Raw genomic sequence first — 26,364 nt, 5'->3', positions numbered from 1 at the left:
GAGCTTTCAATTCTGTTCCATTGATCTGTGCACCTGTTTTTGTACCAGTACCATGCTGTTTTGATTACTGTAGCTTTGTAGTAAGTTTTGAAGTCAGGGATTGTGATGCCTCCCGTTTTGTTCTTTTTTTTTTTTTTCAGGATTGCTTTAGCAGTTCGGGGTCTTTTGTTGCCCCTTTTTAGGATTCTTTGTTCTAATTCTGTAAAGAATGTTCTTGGGATTCTGATTGGGATAGTGTTGAATCTGTAGATTGCTTTAGGTAGAACGAACATTTTAACTATGTTTATTCTTCCAATCCATGTACATGGAATGTCTTTCCATCTCCTTATGTCGTCATCCAATTCTCTCAGAAAGGCCTTGTAATTTTCATTATATAGGTCCTTCACTTCCTTAGTTAAATTTACCCCGAGGTATTTTATTCTTTTTGTTGTGATTGTGAATGGTATTGTGTTCTTGAGTTCTTTTTCTGTTAGTTTGTTATTAGAATATAGAAATGCTACTGATTTATGCAAATTGATTTTATACCTTGCAACTTTGCTGTAGTTGTTGATTACTTCTAAGAGTTTTCCAATGGATTCTTTGGGGTTTTCTATATATAAGATCATATCGTCTGCAAACAGCGAGAGTTTCACTTCTTTCCTCCCTATTTGGATTCCTTTTATTCCTTTTTCTTGCCTGATTGCTCTGGCCAGGACCTCCAGTACTATGTTAAATAAGAGTGGTGATAGAGGGCTAGACTCTGTAATATATTTTTGAGTTTTTAATAAGAAAAGTTTCAAACATACATAAAAGCAGAGAACATAGTATAATAAACCCTCATGTATCCCCATGATTCAGTGTCAGCAGCAGTTAGCTTGTGGCTAATCTTTCATCTATACCTCCAGACACTGCTCACCACCCTCATCGTGTTTATTTTTAAGCAAATTCCAAATAAATCATTTCCTCTCTAAATATCTCAGAATATACTTCTGAAAGGTAAGGACTTTCCTAAGTTTTCGTGTTTTGGTTTATTGCCTCTTAGAGCATATAAATAGGTAGCCATATATCTGGATGGTTTGCCTTCAAGGGTGCCTTTGAGTGTATGCCTATTGTCCCAGTGTATTTATTAATACTACCCCTTTTCACTTAAAAGAGTGTCTGTGTTTGGACATTAAATTCTATCATCACCTTATGTGCATAAGAGGAGCTTTTTCCTAGTGAACAATAAATAAATTCTTTAATAGCACCTTTAAAGGGTTTCGAGTATTTTTCTAATAGCGTGCCTCTTTTCTGTTTTCTATCAGGAGAGCAAGCCCCGAAGTTCACTGTTTCAAGAAATCGTGTAATGCTACATTAATCAGAGAAAGGAAGGATCCTGAAACTTACGGTAAGGAGGGAATGAGTCAGCTGAATTGCCTTGATTATGCCTTCTTTTTTTCCCTCCACTCCATTCTTTCTTTCTTAACGATTTGATCAAAAGTACAGAGAATATTCTTTTGAAAACAAAAAGATTTTAACGCTTGAGTTAAAAGGATAATGTTTTAGAAATATTGACCTACATTCTTTGGGATGTTTGGTTAGGTTAATTATCAAAGTTTAGCTCGTCTAAATTTAGGTTTTTGCATGATCAATATTTTTTGGTTTTTGTTGTCCTTATCTCTTGCTCTAATTGCTCAAGCCTTTTTGTAACACTATCAACTTTTTATTTTTATTTTTATTTAAAGGGAGAGCAGACTCTATCAAACCTTTAACAATTATACATCTTTAACAAAGGTTCCACTAGGGAGGGAGCATCTGTGAAGCACTACTCGTTTTATACTGCCTGGTAGTAGTACCCTTGCTGTGTGTTTCTGTCTTATCTCTTAGGCTAAAGGAAATTCCATGAGGTCAAGGATTATTTTACGTTACAGATTCTCTCACTAAGCATGTCTTAGACATGTTAAGAGTATGGTAAATACCTTCTGGAAGAAATTACTGAAAGAAATTGAGAGTACTCTTTGGCACAGAATATTATGAATTCAGTTCTGGGTATGCTGAGTTTTAGGTGAAAGCAAGTGAAAAGCTTTTGTAGCCTGTGATAGTAAAGTTTCCTAAGAACAGGACTGGGAATGTCGTCTCAAGATTTATTAGCCTAAAATACCCTCACATCCTCTACCCTTTATTTTCATAGCAACAAAATTTATTATCATCTCCATACACTTATCTTTGTTTTGGAAGATTAGGACGCTGAGGCATAGCGTCTAATAGCAAATCTGTCTCCAAAGGATAGGAAATAATGCCCCTCATTTCTAAGTATAGTGTTCTCTCTAAAAGAACAAGTTACTATTTATATTTTAAGAAGGAGTGCATGATGTCTGCTAACAGAAGATAAATGAGAAGCAAACTGGAAAATACGTTTTGTCTCTGGATTACTGCATCTACTACTGGGTAAAAATCAAAAGAGTTCTCTTCAGCTCTTTTCAACACTGAATATAACAAATTGAGCTGCTCACAGAGTCTTTTTCGTTTTTTTTTTAAGTGCTTCAAAAGGAGACTTTCATGTCAGGAATGAACATAGCTACCAAGACTGGATAGGAAGGTGTTTCTTTTCATGTAAAGATGATGCCTAAGTCTGGAATACAGATTGTTGCAAACATCTTTGCCCTCTGTTGAATGTAGTTGATCATCATTTTGTAGGGCTCTAATGCTGCTCTGTATCCACTTAAATAGGAAGAAGGTGTGTGTGTGTAAAAACTGAAGCTGTTTTTGGACACTTATCCTCATCCATTTCTTATTAACCACAAGTAAAATATCCATACCAAACAAAACCTACATTGAACTTAAAATATTCTGTGAGACACACATCAATGTTCCAACCATTGTTCCATCTTATAAGATTTAAGTTTTTTCTAGAAATGTACTGGGGGAGGGCAAAGTTGTGAAACATAATCTCTTCAAGACTGACATGGTTCTCTTTCTCTTGCAGGCCTGATTGTTGGCAATGACATCGTTAAGAGGCTGGCACTCATTTGTGTTCTAAATAGCTACTTTAGAACTGTGAATAGTAACTATGCATATTTGTTGGTCAGCAAAACCAAGGAACAAGAGCTATGGCAGTTGAAAAAGTCTGTCTAATTCCAGGGTATTTTTCCTGGGTGTCATCATCAGGGACCTCTTCCCTTTCATCTCATCAACAGTGTGGTACCTTTTATCGTTTAATAAAGATTAAGGATGTGTTCTTTGGTCAACAACCAGAACTCAAAATCTGCTGGAATAGAGTCAGAGACCATTTCAATTACAGCTGAGGAAAATGAAATTTCCATTCTATTTGGTGCCTTGTGCAGGGAGCACACTGACTCTTACGGAAACTTCTGAGTGAAAAGAGATTGAGTTTTGTCTAATTGAAACTCATGGTTATGGCGAGTGACCCAACGTGATCAGAGGGGGCAAGAGCCACAAAGGAACTCATGACGGGCTATACCATGTTGCGGAATGGGGGAGTGGGGAATGGAGGTCAAACCTGTATGTTACGGTGGTCCAACCGTATCCGACTCACGTGGCTCAGTTTTACACTCTTCATCATTCTGGTTTTCTTCCCCCTCATTGCTCACTATTATCTCACCACTCTGGATGAGGCTGATGAGGCAGGCAAGCGGATTTTTGGCCCACGGGCTGGTAATGAGCTATGCGAAGTAAAGCACGTGCTGGATCTTTGCCGAATCCGTGAGTCTGTAAGTGAAGAGCTCTTGCAGCTGGAAGCCAAGCGGCAAGAGCTCAACAGTGAAATTGCCAAGCTGAATCTGAAGATCGAAGCCTGTAAGAAGAGTATTGAGAATGCCAAGCAGGACCTGCTTCAGCTTAAGAATGTCATTAGCCAGACTGAGCATTCTTACAAAGAGCTGATGGCCCAAAATCAGCCCAAACTTTCTCTGCCCATCCGATTGCTCCCAGAGAAGGATGATGCTGGCCTTCCTCCCCCAAAGGTCCTGCGGGGTTGCCGGCTGCACAATTGTTTTGATTATTCTCGTTGCCCTCTCACCTCTGGTTTTCCAGTCTATGTTTATGACAGTGACCAGTTTGCCTTTGGCAGCTACCTGGATCCCTTGGTCAAGCAAGCTTTTCAGGCTACAGCACGAGCCAACGTTTATGTTACAGAAAATGCAGACATTGCCTGCCTTTATGTGATATTAGTGGGAGAAATGCAGGAGCCAGTAGTGCTGCGGCCTGCTGAACTTGAGAAGCAGTTGTATTCTCTACCATATTGGCGGACAGATGGACACAACCATGTTATCATCAATCTGTCACGGAAGTCAGATACACAGAATTTACTATATAATGTCAGCACAGGCCGTGCCATGGTGGCCCAGTCCACTTTCTATGCTGCCCAGTACAGACCTGGCTTTGACTTGGTAGTATCGCCACTAGTCCATGCCATGTCCGAGCCCAACTTCATGGAAATCCCACCACAGGTGCCAGTTAAGCGGAAATATCTCTTCACCTTTCAGGGTGAGAAGATTGAATCACTGAGATCCAGCCTTCAGGAGGCCCGCTCCTTTGAAGAAGAAATGGAGGGTGACCCTCCAGCTGACTATGACGATCGTATCATTGCTACCCTAAAGGCTGTACAAGATAGCAAGCTAGATCAGGTCCTGGTAGAATTTACCTGCAAAAACCAGCCAAAACCCAGTCTGCCTACTGAGTGGGCACTGTGTGGGGAGCGGGAGGACCGCTTAGAATTACTGAAGCTTTCTACCTTTGCCCTCATTATCACTCCTGGGGACCCTCACTTGGTTATTTCATCTGGGTGTGCAACACGGCTCTTTGAAGCCTTGGAAGTTGGTGCTGTCCCAGTTGTGCTGGGGGAGCAAGTACAGCTTCCTTACCAGGACATGCTGCAGTGGAATGAGGCAGCCTTGGTGGTGCCCAAGCCACGTGTTACAGAGGTTCACTTCCTGTTACGAAGTCTCTCAGATAGTGACCTACTGGCTATGAGGCGGCAAGGCCGATTTCTCTGGGAGACTTACTTCTCGACTGCTGACAGTATTTTTAATACCGTGCTGGCTATGATTAGGACTCGCATACAGATCCCAGCCGCTCCCATCCGGGAAGAGGCAGCAGCTGAGATCCCCCATCGTTCAGGCAAGGCGGCTGGAACTGATCCCAACATGGCTGACAATGGGGACCTGGACCTGGGGCCAGTAGAAACGGAGCCACCTTATGCCTCACCAAAATACCTCCGCAACTTTACTTTGACTGTCACTGACTTTTACCGCAGCTGGAACTCTGCTCCAGGGCCTTTCCATCTTTTCCCCCACACACCCTTTGACCCTGTGTTGCCCTCAGAGGCCAAATTCTTGGGTTCAGGGACTGGATTTCGGCCTATTGGTGGTGGAGCTGGGGGTTCTGGCAAGGAGTTTCAGGCAGCACTTGGAGGCAATGTTCCACGAGAACAGTTCACAGTAGTGATGTTGACTTATGAGCGGGAGGAAGTGCTTATGAACTCTTTAGAGAGATTGAATGGCCTCCCTTACCTGAATAAGGTGGTGGTGGTGTGGAATTCTCCCAAGCTACCATCAGAGGACCTTCTGTGGCCTGACATTGGCGTCCCCATCATGGTAATAGAAAAATGAGTTTTGTTGCATGAGATACTGTTTCACTCTGAATCCCTTTTCCATATATATATGTGTATGTGTATATATACGCACATAGTTTTTTTTTAACCTATACAGATTCTTTCCCTATGAAGTTTCTGCTTGTTTCTTTTTCAGTTCTTTCAGGCTTTGCCACTTCCATCTCTGCTGCTTACTTCCTAAATCTTCTGAGACTCTCCAAAACTGAAAGTGATGCTGGCCCCAGAAAGTTTATAAAACCCCTTCAGTTACCCTATAGACTTCTTCTGTGTCATAATAAAGATGTTGATGGTGATAATGATGATGAAAAGCTAACATTTAAGAAGCACTTACAATCTAGACACTGTAATTTAGCATTTATAGAACTTATATCATTATTATGATTTTTTTTCTTTTTATATCTATGGAACCAGGCTTAAAGAGGTTACTTATTTTTTGTTTGCTTGTTTGTTTTGTTTTGAGGAAGATTGGCCCTGACCTAACATCTGTGTCTATCGTCCTCTATTTTATATGTGGGACACCTGCCACAGCATGGCTTGATAAGTGGTACATAGGTCCACACCCGGGATCTGAACTGGTGAACCCTGGGCCGCCAAAGAGGAGCACACAAACCTAACTGCTACGCCACTGGGCTGGCCCCAGAGAGGTTAATTATTTTGCCCAAGGTCATGATTAGTAATGGAGGAGCTGAGCTATACTATACCTGATTCTAGAGGCTGCAGTTTTAATCACCTCCCAAAGATTGTCATTCCTTTACCGGGATATCATAGAAGTCTTTTGGAACACTGAAGTCAGGGTTTGATATTTGGGAGTTGGAGATCCTGAACCTCTTTTTATAGTCTCTTGCAGGTTCTTTCTTGTTCTTTACTCCATCTGTCATGGTTAGGATGCTATATTTTCCAGGAAAAATAATAGCCAAATATGCAAGATAGGGCTTTAGTTCTGAATACTTTGTTTATCCACTTTCTGATCTAAATTTGGCAATCTATGAGATTACCCATTTCTCTTAAATATGAGGCCTTAGAGCAAGTCTTAAGCAAACTGCCAACCACTTACCCTGCAGCACAGGTACTTTACAGAAAAAGGTAGCAAAAAAGGGCAAGATCTGATGGGCCATGCGTTGCTTAAGAAAATTAGCATAGTTTTAAGGAAGAATTTTTCTGGAAGGGGAATACTTGGGCTAGACCAGTTTTAAACAAAATTATTTCATTGAGGAACTAATTCATGAGAAATATTTTCTGAGCAGCAGCATGGTATGATAGAAAAGTATGTGTTTGGGAGTGACGCAGACCTGTGAATAAATAGTCATTTTGTGATCTTTGATAAATTACTTAACTTCTTCGACTTCGGGATTAAAGAGAAGTCTAAGATAATACAAGTAAGGAATCTAGAAAGGTGCCCAATAGTTGATTCTTTCTTATCCCTTCATGTCAAAGGAGATGGAAGGCAGTATAGATATTCTGCCTGTTACGGACAGCTTTCACACACTTCTCTGATAAAGGCTCTTGTATCTGCTACATAATTTCCCTTTGTGTCACAGCTCTTACTACTTACCTTCTCCTGTAAAAATCTTTGTTTTAAATTTTCGTTCTTATTACTGTTGCTAGTTGCTTATTACTGCTCTAATCTTTTCTTATATTTTATTTAGTTGAATTTGTAATCTGAAGCTATTCAAAGACTGTGTAGGGTTGCAAAAAATTTGATCTTAGAATTTATCTTGTATATTAAGAAAAGTGGGGAGATTTGTTTATAGACCTTCCCAATTTAAATTTCACTTTTTTTCTTTCTCAATTACAACTTTTTGAATGTCATTGAAATTTTTTTAAAAAGCATTTATTCTGTGAAAGGTAGATGCTGCTCAAATAGAATCATAAAGCAGCCTTTGTTTTCTGTTTTTCCTGAGTTTTCTTTGAATTTGGTAGGGATGTAGAGAAGCTGATGCCACCTTTATTAACAATAACTGAAATTCATCAGAGAACTTACCAGAACTAATCCTTTCTTTTAACTCTGGTGGGAAATAAGTAGTCCTCTTTGATTACTGGGTAGCTCGTTGCAATAATACAATGCCTTGTTGGAAAATGCCAGAAACTTTCCAAATGGGAGGCCATTCTGAATAGCTTGCTCATATTAGTGATACAGGTTTTTTCTAGTTCTTCTGAAAAAGAGGAAACAGTTTCAAGCTGGAGAATTTCACTCCATTCTCTAAATATTTTGACTATGCTTTCTATTTATGCAGGTTTTTTGGGCAGCAGTTGAATTACGGACCTATTAGGCATAGAGCCAACATGCCCAGGTATCAGGCTTGAGAGAGACTGGCAGCTGTCTCCCCTGTGGAAAAATGGCAGCATTATGAGACATCTCAGAGTGGTTTTTCCACCTAGGATGCAGACTTACCCTATCCATTACATTATAGTTAACAGGTCTTTATAAAATTAGCAGGGGGAGGGTGGTTCCCAGGCAGTCTCTCAGATTCCAGTCCTTCAGGGAAAATGAAATCAGCATATTGGCTAAATGAATCAACCCAGGAACCTGCACGCCATTTCAGAAAATGCTGTGCGCTTTGTGCTTCTCTTATGCTCAGGTTCCCATCTAACCATAGGCATATATGCCACATATTTGTAAGCTGTGAAATCTGTTGAACCCTAAGTGTTTAAGTAGAGAGAGATTGTATTAGGAGTACCTACTGGGATATATGTATTAAAATTTCTCATTCTTTTCTACTATTTACATAACAAAGGGGAACTACGTCAGATCTGGCTTAGAGTAAATGTGATCTTCACTACCACCATTCTTGGACATTCCTTCCTCAAATGCTTTATGTAAAGAGAATTTCAGTTTAAATTGAATAGGGCCTGGGCAAGGTGACAGGACTCTGCCCAGAGATGGAACAAATGCCACCAGTTGAAGTGGATCTCTCATCTGAATGGTGTGGGACTGCTGAACAGAGGTGGTGATAGTGGGCAACTGCTGTCTGTCTGTTGCCTTTGTTTTTTTTTTACTTTTTATTAAGATTATGATAGTTTACAACCTTGTAAAATTTCAGTTGTATATTACTGTTTGTCAGTCATGTTGTACGTGCATCCCTTCAGCCTTTGTGCCCACCCCCCACTCCCCCTTTCCCCTGGTAACCACTAATCTGTTCTCTTTGTCTACATGTTTAACTTACACGTATGAGTGGAGTCATACAGAGATTGTCTTTCTGTTGCCTGTTTTGTAAACAGTTGAGTCAGATTCCTTAGCTCCTGAAGGGTAACAACAAAGAATATCTAATGGAAGTCAAATGTACAGTAGTATTGTGCCAAGGGATTTGAAGGCTGGTCTTTTGAAAAACTCCATTATACCTTGGGGACCCCCACTTTCATGCACTTTCAAGATGTTCCACTGCTTCCAGGCCTCCGTTGTTTCTGACGATATGTCAGTAGTTTTTCAAATTTTTGTTTCCGTGTATGTAAAGTGTTGTTTTTCTCTGGCTGCTTTCAAGAATTTTTCTTTATATTTGGTTTTCAGAAGTTTGGCTATGATATGTCTTGCGTTGGTTTTCTTTTGATTTATATTCTGATTATGGTTCACTAAGCTTTTTGAATCTATCAGTTTATGTTTTTCATCATATTTTTGGAAATTTTCATTGATTATTCAGATATTTTTTATGCCCCATTCTTTCCCTCCTCTACTTTGGGGACTCCAATATATGTGTCATAGACTTTTTCATATTGTCCCACAGTTCTCAGTAGCTCTGTTCATTTTTTTAAGTATTTTTTTATCTTCCTCAGTTTTGGTAATTTTTTTTGATCTGTCATCCAGTTCACTGACTTTTGTGTCTACTCTTAAGCTTATCCAGTCAATTTTAAATTTCAGATATTGTATTTTCCAGTTCCTCAATTTCCATGTTTTTTAAAATAATAGTTTCTGTTTCTCTGCTATTGCTGTCTTTATTTTTCCGTTCTGAGGATACTTTACTTCATTTAGCATATGAAGTATGCTGGCTACTTTAGCATGGCCGCTTTGTGCTGCTTTATGGTAGCTACTTTAACATCTTTGCTAATTCTAACATGTGGGTCATTTTGGGATTTGTTTTCATTGATTTTCCTTTTTCTTGAGGACTGGGTCATGTTTTTCTGGTTCTTTGTACATTAAACAATTTTGTATTAAACCCTACACATTGTGTTATGTTGTGAAGACTGGATTTTGTTTCATTTCTCTGAAAAGTGTTGATATTTTAGTTTGAGCAGACAATTAATTTGGTTAGACTCAAACTGTAAGGTCTGTCTCTTGAATGGCAACTCAAATGGGAGTTCAGTCCTTTAATTTTCAGCTGGTCTGCTTAGAAACAGCACCAAGCATGCATGGCTTAGGGGTTGGTCAGAGACTGGGCAGTTTGTACACAGAACTTAGAGCTCCCTCTATCTGGCTGTCTCCTTTCTGGAATCTTCTTTCTTTCCTTGGGCTGTGGTTGCCCCATACTCTTTCCTCTTATGCTTCAGGCCAGAAAGACTTGGATGTTGCGTGCAAGTTTAAGCTCTCCTGCATGATACTGACTCTGGCCTACTCCCAGAATAAAAGCAACAGTGATTCTCCCCGTGTTGGTATTTCATTCCTAAATTTCAGCTCTGCTCCATAGTTTGTTGTGCCTTCAGGCAATTGCTTTTTTGGTATTTTTGTCTGGAGTTTATAGTTATCATCTACAGGAGTACTGGGTCTGGTAGGAGCTTATTCAGCCATCCTGGAGGCAGAAACCTCCAAGTGATCTCTTTTTGATACATAGTCCCACTTAAAATATTGGTTTGAGTTATTTACTTTACTCTGGCCAGTTAACACATCAAATAGAGTGTCCTTCTTGGAGCATTCTGTGGAAATGAGAACGTCAAAATCTGTTCTTTTGGAATTTTAGAACTTGGGCTGGTTATGAAAGGGATATCTTTCAGTTAACAGTGTAGTCTTGCTCACTCAACACATTGTGCATCTTCGCACTATAGACTCACTCATTTCTCAGATAGTCTTGTGACAGCTAGTCCCTCAATTCTTGACTTTTCTCTTCTCTATAAAGGGTATAGCTAATTTACACAGACTGCCTGAGAAGGCTTCTTTGAAGAGGTAACATTTGAGCAGAAGCTTGAATGAAGTGAGAGAATGGGCCATGTAAATTCTGGAGGACTGTACAGAGAACGGCAAGTGCAAGAAGCTTGTCCTGTTTAAGATCTGGCAAGAATACTCAGTGTATCTAGCATGGAGTAATTGAGGGGAGAGTTTGAAAGGAGGTTGGAGAAGGCAGAAGCTAGCACTTTAGGCCATGGTAAGGATTCTAGATTTTATTTTAAGTGTGTTAGGTTGCCATTGGAGAGTTTTCAGCAGGGAGTAATATGATACGTGTGTGACTCTGGGGAAAAGAGCAGAAACAGTTAAAAAGCTATTATAGTAGCCTATGTGAGGAGTGTTCGTAGCTTGGACCAGGGCAGTAGTGGTGGAGATGCTGAATTCAGAGATAAGCATACCACACTCCCTAGAAGACTCCAGGTTCTCTGTGGAAGTGGCAAGGCCAGAATGCACCATTTTTTCCAAATGAAAACTAGAGAGATACAAGATTATTTTTCACTGCCCTTTTCCCTCCCTCCCAGCCCTTGATGTTAGAATTGAACAAGGAGAGTTCTGTTTTTGGAACTTAATGTCATGCCAGGGTAGTTATTTGAATACTGTTTCCCCAGCAGTCTAGTAAGGGAAAAAAGAAAGAAGACTGGAAGAGAAACTGGCTGTGTAGTAAACTCAGCGTCATTAATATTCGGGCTTGGGCCTCTGCCTATCAGGCTGTTAAAGGCTTTACTTGTGGCTGGACCTCAAGCAGGAGTAGAGATAATTCTAAAGCCTTATTCCTTAGAAAGTTGATACTCTTTATTTTTTATCTATGTTCACTCTACTTTTAAAAATATTACTTGAATTATCAGATGATAATTTCCTAAAATTGTGATTTCTGAGAGAAGCTAACAGGAAAAAACTTGTCCAGTTTCTCTAGGTCCAAGATTGTACAAAGTTTGGTAGACTTCACAGGGTATTAGTGTATCTGGGTGGGTTTTTTTTTAATTTGACATTATTTTACCTAATAACTTTGTGGCTATAACTATAGTTATCTTTTTCTCTGAGAATGGGCTGCATGGCAGTGAAGGAGAATTATGTGAAACAAAGCTATCAGAAATCAGAAATTAATAGCAAAAATTATAGATGTACAAAGGAATTGCTGAAAAGTGACATTGCATAAATGACTTACTAATTGCAGCAAATCAGTTCTTTAGGTAATGTCTCCCCCTCTTAGTTTATATGTACTCTTTTTACTAATTCAAAGTAAGGAATCTGAAACTGAGAGAATTTTATTTCTTTAGGTCACTTGACTAATTAATACCTAAATTAGAACATAAGTGTTAGGACTTTTGACCATAGTTGATTGTATATTTTTCTGTTTTATCAAATCAAAATCTAAATTTCTTGGAAAGGCACAGGTTATATATATATTTATATATAAATATTTACAAATTAAAATAGGACGAAGTTGTACTAATCTCATGTTATAATAATTGCTAACCATTTTGAGCGTTTTCTATGGGCTAGGTAGGCACTGTGTCATGCTCTTTACATGCATTCTCTCATTTGATGGTGAACCTCTAACCTATGCTATTTTGCCTTCAGTTTCACAAGGATCATTGGTAACTTTTTTTCTTATAAGTTAGAACAGACTTATCTTATAACCTAAAACATATTACTATTTTTTATACTGCATTAGACCCAAATTTAAAGTTATAAACAGAAAATCAATTCACTGTGTTACCTTCTTGTTCTATTCCCTTCATTCTTTGCATTTCCTGACTTTTTTGCCCCTACCACTTAGTGTTTATTGAATGAGTCTCTTGAAAAATCAAGAAGTTTAAATGTTCCTTCTGTGTCAGTTGTCCTCTCTTCTCTTGATCACCTCTCCACCCAATCACCTCAAGCTTTATTTCACGTGGTCCTCACAAGTATGTACACATGACTGTGTGCTTCCTTTTCGGCCTCATTTTCTTGATTCCCAAGCTCTATGATGGGTTACCTTTTTAAGTTAGAGGAAAGGGCAGGGTGGAGGATAAAAGGTCGTTGCTGTTTACCTTTATTGCCTGTATGAGGCTTGACATCTCAGAAGTGGATTTGTTACAGAAGTGCCTTGTGCATGTGTGTATTGTTGGAGACTGCAGACTGTTGGGGATGGCTGGGCAAACGTTGATCTTAAAGAGAAAAAGGACAACATTATAAGTGTATTTAAATTGCTGAATTTAGTAAGTGGCATTGTGTAGTTGTATGGCGCTTTATATTTTCCACATACATTTTCTAATTTTATACTTCTCAGGGATGTTCTACCTTTTTGTGTTCTCTATTCTTAGTCTACTTTGTGACTTGGTTTAATTCACTTAATCTCTTCATATCCTATTTTTCTTGCCTACCAACTTCAAAGACCTGCCTATGGCTAGTCATGAGCTGCTGAAAGATTCCATATTTAGGTAGTTCTTCCATTTGAATCCACATTCATTATTCTGCTTCACTTGAGCAACTATCTCTTACTAAATTGTTTCATTGTTTCTTGTTAATGGCAATAACTACTTACATTTCGATCCCTTAGATATTAAGAGATATTTGCGAACTATCAATTGGGAATCAAACTTATCATGATGGCTAGTTAAATATTTATGTTGTGAATTGATACTTTGCTGATTCATGTGGATTTGCTAGTTCTGCCTGGATTTAGAAGACAAATGCCTTGTTAACATACTAGAAGAAGTAGTAGTTCTTTTATCATTCATAAACTCCAGAATTCCTCTGGAACCAAGTTGAATGTTAACTGAAGTTGCTAATTAGTTTTTGATCATGCATACACTTGCATATATTTGCATATGGTAGCGTTTTAGGCCATGCCTGCTGTACTGGTCCACTGTGATGAGAAACCAGGTGCAATGAGAGAAAGTCAAGGCTTTTATGAATGATAAACAGATGAACTGAATGATGAACAGAAGAGTGAGTGAAGCATCATCAAGGAGCATTGTACGTGAAACAAGAAAAAGGAATGTTTAGTGAGCTTTGCTCCTGACTTGATTGTTGTAGGTTGATGAATTTTTTCTATGGAAAATTAAATTAAATACTAAGAGGTTTCAGTGTATCAAATGTTTCTAATTTTAATATATGAACTTCTTGTCTTTTATTCCATATTCTGAAAATAGAATGGACAGGGCTAAATTAGATCCTGTTTCCTACTCATTGGTTTGTTCATTTATGAAACATTTGTTGAACATCTACTGTATGCCAGGCACTGTGCTCTACATTCTGGTCAGTGTCATATCAGTAATTAAAATCATTAACTTGAAAGTCAGTCCTCATGTTCACAAGTTATTAAGGTGTAATCATAAGGCATGAAAAAATGGCCAATGTTAAGGAAGGAGGGAGCCTGGTTTTAAACAAAACATAACAAAAATGAGAATATTTCCTAAAGATGACATACTACTTCTGGTTGACTCATTTCTTTCATGGTTGATCTCCTATTCTTCAGACTCTTAGAGGCCAGTGATGATCTGCATGTCTGCATTACAAATATTTGAGTCCTTTGGTCCTTCTGATTTTGGTGCCAGAATGGATCAACATTGGTTTGCTCAGCTTTTGTCTAGCCATTAAGCGCTATAGCTTTGAAGCAAACCAGTTAGAAGAAAGCTCCCTTCCCCCCCCCCCGTTTAATTTTATTTTTTATTTTAAAAATTTTAATTTTTTTTTTGAGGAAGGTTAGCCCTGAGCTAACATCTACTGCCAATCCTCCTCTTTTTGCTGAGGAAGACTGGCGCTGAGCTAACATCTGTGCCCATCTTCCTCCACTTTATATGTGGGATGCCTACCACAGCATGGCGTGCCAAGCAATGCCATGTCTGCACCTGGGATCCGAATCAGCGAACCCCAGGCTGCCAAAGCGGAACATGCACGCTTAACCGCTGTGCCACCAGGCCAACCCCCCCCCCCACCCCACTTAATTTTAGTTTGTATTTGCAAAATTTATAAGGACAGAAATCTCTTTTTGGTTATGAGGAAAAAGTCCTTGAATAACGAACTACATTTATTCTAAAGTTTGCTTTACTCTCTCCTGTGGTTGACTCTAAATCAGGTGTCTCAACAGTGGCACCAGTGACATTTTGGACTGGACACTTCTTTGTTGTAGGGGCTGTCCTGTGCATTGTTAGGATTGAGCAGCATCCCTGGACTCTGTCCACTGGATGCAAGTAGCTCACCCACCCCCCTAATTGTGACAACTGAAAATGTCCACAGACATTGTCAAATGTCCCTTGGGGGGCAAGATCACTCCTAATTGAGAGCTGCTGCTCTAAATTCTTCAGGCAGACTTACTGGCTACGGTTGTTTGTGAGCCAGCCACAGATAAGCTGTTGCAGTACTTGATGTTGTGTTTCTGTGAATCCTGCAAAACTTTTCTTTTATTCGGACGGCTGTTGCTTCAGTTCCCTAATCCTGAAAATCTTGCTGTCATCCTGAGAGGAGTTGTGCCAGGATGAGGAGAGGTAGTACGCACACTGTATTTCTGGAATCTCTAATAATTGTTCTTAATGGACTTGCCTCTTAATGGGCTTTTTAAACTTGCTCAAAAAACTGGATGTGAAATCTAGGCCAAAACACAGCTGATGTTCGGCCTTCAGCTCTGAGTCTTCCAAAGGACAAGTAGGTCCTTTTGATTTGATTTACTTTGTAAATTGTATCAAAAATTTCGGATAAGCTTTAGGTATCAAATCATGATCATTTTAGTTTTCCTCGTTTGTTATTTTTAGATTAAGCATTCAGTTGTTTATAGGATTAAGTTTGGCTAATAAACAACTTCAGTTTTTCCACACAACTTGGTGCTGTGTTGATTTAGCAGAGAGGTTGCCTACTTACGTTCACACCTCTTGTACGTGGTGGAATTGGAATTTGAACTCAGGCTTGTCTGGTTGACTACAAATCCATGCTTCTTCCTCTGTTCTAGTGCTTCTCGAAATTCAGTGTCCATAGGAATCACCTGGGGATCTTGTGAGCGCGCAGGTTCTGACTTGGTAGGTTTGGGGTAGGCTTGCAGTTCTGCATTTGTAAGAGTCCCAGGTGAGGCCCTGGCTGCTGGTCTTGGGATCACACTTTGAGTACTAAAGCTCTGTGCTGTGATCCTGGATTACTAATTTTGCTGTAGATAATCCTGGTGATGAACCCACAAAATTGTTAATCTACAATAGAATATTCAAGACTTGGATTTTTCTATTATTTTTTTATTCATTGTAAGCTATGTGGATTTGCTACTAGATTGTAAGATGTGTGGATTCACTGCCAGAGTTGAAGGGCAGCTTTGTTCATCTGAACTGGCAGAGTTGCAGTTCTGTTTTAAGTGAATGCGAAGTGTGTTCAGAAAGTCAAATGAATGATCTGAGAGTAGTTTGTTGGGGGCATTTGACTGAACAGCTACTATCCCGTTGATTCTAAGGTGGACATTATTTTACATTTTAATATATTTGAAATTGGGTATGTCTTAAGATAGATGGCTTTTTGCCACTGCTGAGGTTGGCATTTGGCTTCTTCTGCTTCTGGCCACTCTCCTACTCCCTGGGGATGGAGTCCGCAGCTAGTATGGTGAGTACTTGGCTGTCTCCCCCTCCTTCCTTCTCTGTTTTCCCTGACCCAGGCCTGAGTGCCTTTGCTCTGTCACTGCTCAATCTGACGTTGGGAGACCTAGGCTACAAGCTCAGGGATTTTTGTACTGGTCAAACATGCTGCAGGGCAAGATGGATTTCTATGTCTGTTGCTTGACTCTGACATCTCTTCTCTGTAGTAGCAAATCTGTTCCAGATCCTTCCTTGTCTTGACTTGGGAGGAACTCCTCTGGGGCTGAGGTGAAGTCTTTAAAAGCTCTTTAAGTAAACGTTCTAAGTGATAAACTATTTCTTGTGCTCTTATTTGGCAGCATTTTTCTCTCTTGATGGTGTACACCATTTAATAATGCATTTTCTGTGGGGCTTTGGTTTGATTAGATTTATAAGTTTAATGTAAGTTTAGCAGAAAAAGACTGATTTGGAATTAGAAGGTACGAGTTAGAGTCTAGCTCTGCTGTTGCCAGTTGTCCGTGTATAAAGTGAGAGTTGGACCATATGATCTCCAAGGCTCTTCTAACTCTGAACTAATTGGATTCTTAGTGTGCTGGAATGAATTAATTGAGGTATGAGGATTCTGTTTCAGAACATAGAAGAAGTGATTAATTTTGACAAGGAGGGTAGTGAAAGGAGGCATCTGACCTGGGTCTCCAGGGGGAGAATAATTTTGGTAGAAGATTAGGAGAAAGACTTTTTTAAGAGGAAGAGGCAGTACTCATGAGTCATGGGAGTGAAACCATTCATAAACTTAGGCCCCGCATATAATTGCATTCATCATGCTAGGTAGAGGTCGTCCTCAGTACAACTAAAACGTTCTGTTGAAAGTGAGATGACCCTTCCTGGCTTTCTAAAAAGATGATTCCTCTAGAAGTTCTCTCTGTTTCTGGTTTTTGAGAATAAAATGATGGCTCCTTGTTAGTTGGATTAATTAGATATAGATACTATACAAATCAAATGAGCTATCAAAGTACCAAGTATGGTCACCCTGTTTATCTGAGCATTAGGGGGCAAGGTGAGTAACAAAGCTACTACCTACATTGTAGTAAACTATTCTTATCTGAGACATGGTTTAAATAAATATTTTTATTGTAATGTAGTTCTTTTTGGGCACTAATCTTTTTTTTTTTTTTTTTTTTAAAGATTTTATTTTTTCCTTTTTCTCCCCAAAGCCCCCCGGTACATAGTTGTGTATTCTTCGTTGTGGGTTCTTCTAGTTGTGGCATGTGGGACGCTGCCTCAGCGTGGTCTGATGAGCAGTGCCATGTCCGCGCCCAGGATTCGAACTAATGAAACACTGGGCCGCCTGCAGCGGAGCGCGCGAACTTAACCACTCGGCCACGGGGCCAGCCCCTTTGGGCACTAATCTTTGTTTTATGAAGAAACTATTGCTTTGTGTATATGGGTCACTTTGGATAGAGATTCTTTGTCTTGGGATTTGTTGTGGACACAGAAGCTGTTGGTACTAAATTGGGTATACTTTGAAAGAAAAAGCTTTTATATGTGTAGTCAGTGCTGCAGGTAGGAATTGCAAAAGTGAAATAATTAACCTCAACTGGATGGACTACTTTTTTTTTAATACCAAAAAAGGGCGTTAAAATTGGGAGTCAGAAGTGACCTAGACTCAAGGGATTTGACAGTTTGGTTTTAACGTTTACCAGCTGACTGGGGATCCCAGAGCTGGGACTCTCAGTTCTACTCTGCCACCTTGTGTTCTCCTGGGAAAGTTACTTTTAATTTCCCTAGACTGTGTTTATCACATATGTAAAATAATCCTCAGCGTTAGCTTCTTTCACAAGAAAATTAGTTAGCAAATGAATAAAGTTTAAAATGTGAAATCCTTATATATTTGCTGAATTATAAGGCAGTTTTTATTCCTGAAAGGCATGTGCTGGATTTTACAAGTGATATGTAACCAGGCAGAATTATTCAGTAAATTTAACTACAGTCTCCTTTGACCTAAAGGCAGTTTTGGTTTCGCGTTCTATAATGCAGCACTGATCGTTAGTGTTTCTCCTTCCTCCTTACAGGTGGTCCGTACTGAAAAGAACAGTTTGAACAATCGATTCTTACCCTGGAATGAAATTGAGACAGAGGCCATCCTGTCTATTGATGATGATGCTCACCTCCGCCATGATGAAATCATGTTTGGGTTTCGGTGAGGAGCTGATTTTCAATCAAGAAACAATTTAGTTTGCAAACGACAGAAAACCAACTGAAACCTGGATTAGGCAGCAAAATTAAATTACTATTCTTGGCTGATAGTAACCGAGAAATCCTGAGAGGTAGTAAGGGCTAACTTTTAAGATATAGCTGGATCCAGGGTCTTAGTTGATGTTGGAGAGCTCCGTTTCTCTTCATCTCTAGATTCTGCTTTCCTCTGTGTTGCCTTTGTGCTCATACAGGCTCTCCTCTGTGCCCGAGGAGATGGCATTCTGTGATTGGCTAGACTGGGGTTACCTGCCCCTGGAGCTGCGAGTAGATCACCCTCCAACCGCAGACCACTTGGACTGAGAGTGAAGGCAAGGGGTAGTTTCCTAAAGGAAACTTGAGGTTTTTGTGTTTAGAGGAATGGAGAATAACTCCCAGGCAATCAGAAGCAAAATGTTGCGGTGTGTTGGGGCAGTGGAACAGTACCAGAACCTTAGGGCCTGAAAGATTTGGAGAAAGATGGGGTTGGAAGCAAAGATCCAAGAGGAGAAGGAGTGGGAGGAGGAAGAGGTGGTTATGATGATGCTAATGCAGGACATTTGTTGAACCCATACTGTGTGCCTGACACTTGCTGAGCACTTTGGTTTGTCTCATTCAGCCTCGTAAAATGTGATGATGTAAATTGTATATAGGAGTAAATTGAGATCCAAGAGAACAAAACCATGAAGCTGGAAAGTAGCTGGCAGAGCTGGAATTCAAATGCAGGTTTGCATGATCTAAAACTTCCACTCAACCTCTAAACTATACTCTTTTCCTGAATCTTAGTATTTCTTAGTTGGAGCTTAAATATCTCAGTCGAGAGAACATTATAGATAAGAGAATCGAGAACATCAGGGCTGCTCAAAGTGTGTGATGGGCTGGTATGCTAGCCCATGGACAGTTTGTTATCTGTCCACAGTGAGGTAATTACAAAAATTGAAAGTAAGCATTTAGCAGCTTTTAAAGCAATTTGACATTTACTGTGACATCCAAGTGTGTGATCATTTTTCTTGCAGTTCATTTTTTGATGCAATTCTTGCAATTCATTCATTCATACATCTTGCACTTCACTCGTTTAAGTGGTATACTTCAACCATATTCAACGGTTTTTAGTATATTTACAGTTGTACAGCTATCACCACAATCTATTTTAGAAATTTTCATTACCACCAAAGGAAACCCTGTCCCCATTAGCAGTCACTCCCCATTTCCCTACAACCCCTCCAAGCTCTAGGCAATCATTAATCTACTTTGTGTCTCTATAAATTTGCCTATTGTGGACATTTCATATAAAATTTGTATCATATGTGCCCTTTTGTAACTGATTTCTTTTGCTTAACATAGTGTTTTTAAGGTTCATTCATCTTGTAGCAAGTGTCAGTACTTGATCCATTTCGTATGGATATACACATTTTGTTTATCCATTTATCCATTGATGGACATTTGGGTCATTTCTACTTCTTGGCTATTGTGAATAATGATGCTATGAGCATTCATGTACAAGTTTTTGTATGAACATTTTCTTTCTCTTGGATATATACCTTGGAGTGGAATTGTTGGATCATATGGTAACTCTTTGTTTAACATTTTGAGGAGTGGCTAGACTGTTTTCCAAGGTGGCTGCACCATTTTATAGTGTCACCAGCAGTGTCTAAGGGTTCCAGTTTCTCCACATCCTGTCAATACTTATTTTCTGTTTTTTTTAATAGCCATCCTACTCTATGTGAAGTGTTATTTCAATATAGTTTTGATTTGCATTTCCCTAATGACTAATGATGTTGAGCATCTTTTCATGTACTTAGTGATCATTTGTATGTCTTCTTTGGAGAAATGTTTATTTAAGTCCTTTGACCATTGTTATTTGGGTTATTTGTCTTTTTATTATTGAGTTCTAGGAGTTCTTTATATATTCCAGATAGAAGTCCCTTATCAGAGATTTGATTTGCAAGTATTTTCTCCCATTCTGTGGGTTGTCTTTTAACTTTGTTGATGATATCCTTTGAAACACAAAAGTTTTTCATTTTGATGAAGTCCAATTTATATATATTTTCTTTGCTTACTTGTGCTTTTGGTATCATATTCAAGAAACCATGCAATTCATTTTTATTGTATTTTACAAAAAGATTAATCCACAATAAATTGGGGGAAAATTAGTTCTTTACCACAGATAGTTTGAGAAGCACTAGATTTCCTTGGAGATCTTGTTCGAATTAAGTATGGATCCAGGATGGAGAACTCTTTTTCTCTGTGCTTTTGTTCCATTCACTGAAAGCCTGACGTGTCCTGCCTAGCTTTCAAGCTTACTTTGGTTTATGTTGATAAGTGGAGAGGCTCAGATGAAAGGAGCAGCAATTTTATTGCTGCATTTGTCTTAAATCCATCTATAAAGAAATGATTTGATCTATTCCTGACAAATTAGAACATCTGTTTTTCCTCTCTCCCACCCAACCTCTCACATTTTCTTTGACGTCCTCCTACTATATTATTGAGGCAACAGTCTGTTGTTAGCTGTGATAAAAATCTTGCTGAACTGGAATATCTTCCTTTTTTTACATGATAATAAATAGCCAGCTCCCTCTACTTATTTTTATGAAAGGAAGAAAGCCATGTGATGATTCCAGAAATGATCTTTTGCCATTACAGTTGTCATTGTTTATAGTTATGGGGGACCCTGGGCAGGAGGCGGTGTATTTCTGATACAGCATGATGCAGTCTAGAGCATGCTAAAGGCCTGGAAGCTGTGCCCAGAGTCATGGGATGATAACGGGAGAATTGCCGATCACCTCTAGATCCCAAGAATGATTTAGATGAGGGGTCTTGCTTTAATGAGTTTGAAGCTTATTAAGATACTTGGCATTTGCTGTCTTTTATGGCTCTTGATTTAGGAAGACTTGACCTTTCCATTTGTCAACAGATTTCCAAGTGGTGAAGGAATAATGGGAAGGCTTTTAAAATCTCTCTTAACAGTCATTGGAAATTTGAGGTTTAGCTTCTGGTTATGGAACTGGCGCATTATCTCTGGCTGCACATCCTAACCTTTTATGGCCCTCATTTCTCATTTGTTTGGGCATCCTTTGCTCTAAAAGCCTTCTCTGATTAATCTCCTCAATTTGTTTATTTCACCTGAGTGGGAATGAAACAGACTTAGTTTCAAAAGGAAAGGGCAGATATAACAAGATTCCTCCCTGTGGCAAAGGATAACATGGATCTTGGCTAACTTCAGCTGATGCAGCAAAGAAAGAGGCAGATATATTCTTAAGGGACTGATAAAGAGGACCTAAGAGAATTGAAAACATATGTGCATACGGAAAGCAGTGCATGAATGTTTATAGCAGCATTATTTATAATAGTCAACAAGTATAAACAACTGAAAACAATAAATATATAATTCTACTTAATGAGCTATCAAGAGTGTCAAATTCATAGAGATGGAAGGTAGAGTGGTGGTTACCAGGGGCTGGAGGAAGGCAGGAATGGGGAGTTAGTGGTTAATGGGTACAGATTTTCAGTTTGGGAAGATGAAACAGTTCTGGAGATGAATGGTGGTAATGGTTGCACAACAATGTAAATGTACTTGTTGCCACTGAACTGTACACTTAAAAATGGTTAAAATTGTAATTTTTTTTTTTGAGGACGATCAGCCCTGAGCTAACTTCTGCCACCAATTTTCCTCTTTTTGCTGAGGAAGAGTGGCCCTGAGCTAACATCTGTGCCCGTCTTCCTCTACTTTGTATGTGGGACGCCTGCTACAGCATGGCTTGACAAGCAGTGCATAGGCTGCACCCTGGATCCAAACTGGTGAACCCTGGGCCGCCAAAGCAGAACGTGCGAACTTAACCTCTAGTGCCACCCGGCTGGCCCCTAAAATTGTAAATTTTGTTACATATATTTTGCCACACACACACAAATCAGTTATCAAAGAAATAAAAAGTGTGAACAACCCAAATGTCCATCAACTGATGAATGGATAGACAAAATGTGATCTATCTATACAATGGAATATTATTTGGCAATAAAAGGAATGTAGTAGTGATACATGCTACAACATGGATGAACCTTGAAAATGGGCTAAGTGAAAGAATCCAGTCACAAAATCCACATATCGTATGAATTTCTTTATGTGAAATGTCCACAATAGGCAAATCCATGCAGACAGAAAGTAGATTAGTGGTTGTCATGGGCTGGGGAGAGAGGGGAATGGGGAACGACTATTAACGGCTATGGGGTTTCCTTTGAGGTGATGAAAATGTTCTGAAATTAGGTAGTGGTAATGGTTGCACAGCTCTATGAATACACTAAAATTCAATGAATAGTACATTTTTAAATGAGTGAATTTTATGGTATGTGACTTATATCCCAAACTTTATTTTGAAAAAAGAAAAGGAGATAGTGTAAGTTTAAGAGGAGGTGTGGGATTGTGGACTGGAAGGTGGGTTTCTTGTCCTGTATCCTTTTTTTGGTCTGTTGTTATGTCTGTTATCTTAGACCAGAACTTTTGAATGCCACCACTGGATCTGATGTTGATCTGTTTTTCTACACTTCATGGCTCTGCTTTATGAGTTTTCCTTTTCAAAGGGAGCTAAGAAATACCTTTTTCCTTTACCATGGTTTGGTATAGGTTCCTTAATATTTTATTTTGGAGAGGAGGAAAATGCTTACATATTGTTGTAATTTAAGAAACATGGGATTTGGAAAAGAAACTTGTTTTAGATAGGGAGCAAATTCTCACTTTATATTTTTTATACATTCTTTGATTATTAGTTGATTTTACACTTTGTTTTCCTATTGTGTTTCAAATCCTCTGCTTCTTAACAAACCAGAGGAAAAAACATGGAAGTATAATCAACAAGGATAGGAATGTCTCTTTGTATGATAAAGTCCATATTACTTTAATGTACTGTAATATTTTCAATATTTACTGATCTTTATTCAAAACCATTCTGCCTAAGTTTTGCAGATCAGAAAATCAGTTTAAAATTAAACATGAATAGTAACATGACCTTTTGCTTCATTCAGGTAACTCATTAAAAAATTGTTTTGAGTTGCACAGACTTGCACAAAAATATGTCATCTTTATTTAAAATACATAGTATTTGGGCTGTCAATAGTTTTTTTATTTTTATTTTTTTATTTAACTGACTCTGCTAATGTGGAAATGATGTGGTAAATGATGTGCCAAAGTTCATACCGTGAGAAGGTTGAACTGATGCACTTATTTCAAAGGTAATAGTATTTAAATTTGAAATGTTAACAGAAGACTATTACTCATGATTCAAATTCTTCAGTGGAATAGTGTCTTGATTTCGTTAGTTTTAAATTTGTCTTTAGTTGTTTGCGAAGTTGAAATTATCCAGTGAATTTTCTTTGTTTTTAAGTTTGAGCTATAAAATTACCTTTGGAACTTTTTTCCTAACATAATGTGTAGGTAATTAGAACATTAACACGTTTAAAGAATAATTCATTAAAGTTAAGGTATGCCAAAGCATGATCTATGATACGGCACATAGGTTAAAAATATTTATTGCAGCGTAAGTTGGAATATAATGTTAAGGAACTGATTATGTGCCACACTTTTATATGTAAATTGGTAGCATTGTTTATAATTGATATTTTTAAATGCCTAACTTTCAAATATCCATTGAAACCCTACTATCTAAAACTCTTGATGCATCGTCCCAAGAATTTATTTAAGCCTTTCTGTAAGTTGAGTTTATCTTGTATCTGTGCTTCCACATTGATTTTCTTCCTTATTATTTAGTAGATAATTAACACCCATCAACCAGTCGACCATCTCTTAGTTGACAACCTTTAACAAATTAGATATGTTACCTTTTGATATCATGTAGCAAATGAGACTCTGCCTTATATTGACTTAATCAGGCAGATCAGATAACTGCAATACTCAGTTTCTCATTCTTTCTTCTGCTATTTCAGGGCTAGTAGGAGCAATAGGCATTTGAAGAGAGAGTATTTTCAGGAGTAGTGATATAAAAATTGGATAGGCCAGTGGTATTTATTATCAATTCTTAACATCTTGTAAGTGTCAGATATATTATGGAAACATCTTAGACCTTTTTAGTTTAGTAATTTGGAGTCAATTTTAGGAGATCAATTAGGATAGAAGTAGGGATTTGGGTGGGAAGTATCAGAAAACCCATCTAGAAGACTTATGTTGTGATAGAAGTTGTGGTTTCTCATCTATTGGACTAGAGTTGTTGCTTTCAAACTTAATAGGAGAGGAACTCTTTTGAAGTGAAATCTTATGTGTTTTACAAATTAAAGTTCCATGTAAGTGATGAGAGAGTTTCTCAGGCAGTTTGAATCTCCATTTGGGGGTGAGGTGGGGTGGGGAAGTGATGGTTCATTGTTTACGGACCTCCTGAAGTACTTCTTCAGGGCTGTAGGGTTCGTGGAGCGTAAGTGCTGTCAGCTCTGTGACTTTAGCCTGTGAAGCTGGGTAACTGATTTTATTTGTTCTACCTTACTTATAAATTTGGGGATGATATGAAAGTTTACTCTGGTGACACATTAAATTCTCAGTTTGTTTTTTGAATTTATGAAATCTTCAATTTGTATGTGGTCCTGCAGACCCATTCTTTTCATGGTGCAGGTTTATCCCTCAGCTCTGTGCAGATCAGGAGTTAAGTCTGCTGTACTCCAGGTGACAGTCTTCTGTGTTTAGACCAGTGGTCTCTAAGCTTTTTTTGATGGTGTACCTCTCAGTAAAAGAAAAGTATGCAACATACATAAATTATATCCAAGTCCCACTGTACTAATATATCACGCTTACTAAAAACAAAACTTTTTAAAAGAAATTAAGATTAAAAGTAAATAGAAATAGAAATTGATATCTTCCTCCTGCTTCTTAGCAGATTGCTGTGCATACCCCACTTTGGAGACCCCTGACTTAGCTCCTTCCCATGTTACTCCAGGTTGTTCTTTCTGTAAGGGCTGGAGAGATGCAGCTGCCAGAAATTAGAGGAGCAATAAGCAGGGGCTTATTGAGGAACCTATATGTGACACTGTTTATTTGTTTTTATCCTGTGTGCGTTGTAATGGATTTTGTATTTAAAATTAAAAAAAGGAAAATGAAGTAACAGCCCAAGGGCCAGAGCCTGCAAGCTAGAGGCAATAATTAATTTAAACATTTAAATAATAAATTTAAACATTTCTGCTAATCTTTGAGCTTTGTACTCAAATGTGTGCATATACATGTGTTTTTGAGGGTGTGGAGAGAAGCACGGGACCGCATTGTGGGTTTCCCTGGCCGTTACCATGCATGGGACATCCCTCATCAGTCCTGGCTCTACAACTCCAACTACTCCTGTGAGCTGTCCATGGTGCTGACAGGTGCTGCCTTCTTTCACAAGGTAAGAAAAAGCTTGCTAAGAATGGCACGAACTTGGTAAGAGTTAAGCTTTGTGTGGTAGTGAAATGCTGTCCTAAAGTTAGCTCTGCTAATGCTTTTTATATGTTCCTGCTATGCCAGAAGTAAGTTATTTCTGTTTTTAAAGATAGTAATCATGATGCTTAGAGCAACTCTAGAATAAAAAATCAGGATGAGGAGGCTGCCTGTACAATTGCACCTAGGCCATTAGAAAAATCAGTTCATCTTTCTGGACATTGGCTTTCCCTCTGTAAAACTGAGAGCACTGGGCTAAAATACCATCTGGTTTCAACATTCTCATCCCATATGTAGCCTGGCCAACAGAAGGCTGAACCTGGCATTCTTCTGACTGAGGCTAACCACCACTATCCCAAGCCCCACCATATCTATTGTAGTTCTTCAAGTTCTGTTTGATTCCTTAGAGCTTGTAACTTTCACCATGCCTGACATCTCAGTTGTCATTGAATATCCAAAATGCAAACCCCTCCCGTTGTTACTCCTTTCATGTTATTGCTAAGCTCTTCTGTTTTTT

The 26,364-nt window shown here is 38.7% G+C and overlaps 1 protein-coding gene across 2 annotated transcripts in view; it reads left to right on the top strand.

Annotated features, from left to right (window-relative positions):
• Positions 1 to 3,282: 3,282 nt before the first annotated feature.
• EXTL3 (exostosin like glycosyltransferase 3) overlaps positions 3,283 to 26,364 on the top strand; it is a 38,224-nt gene continuing 15,142 nt past the window's right edge. The window contains exons 1-3 of one of the 2 annotated variants that reach the window (XM_014843329.3): positions 3,283 to 5,573; positions 18,286 to 18,413; positions 25,671 to 25,815. In XM_014843329.3, coding sequence (XP_014698815.1) covers positions 3,426 to 5,573; positions 18,286 to 18,413; positions 25,671 to 25,815 — 2,421 coding nt within the window. In that variant the 5' untranslated portion in view covers positions 3,283 to 3,425. Of the gene's footprint in view, positions 5,574 to 18,285; positions 18,414 to 19,064; positions 19,227 to 25,670; positions 25,816 to 26,364 lie in introns of those variants that run through there. The other variant, XM_070505131.1, reaches the window with a different exon arrangement.

The sequence above is a fragment of the Equus asinus genome, chromosome 3, assembly GCF_041296235.1.
Source record: "Equus asinus isolate D_3611 breed Donkey chromosome 3, EquAss-T2T_v2, whole genome shotgun sequence".
Taxonomy (NCBI): Eukaryota; Metazoa; Chordata; class Mammalia; order Perissodactyla; family Equidae; genus Equus; species Equus asinus.
This window is presented reverse-complemented; position numbering and strand designations above follow the sequence as displayed.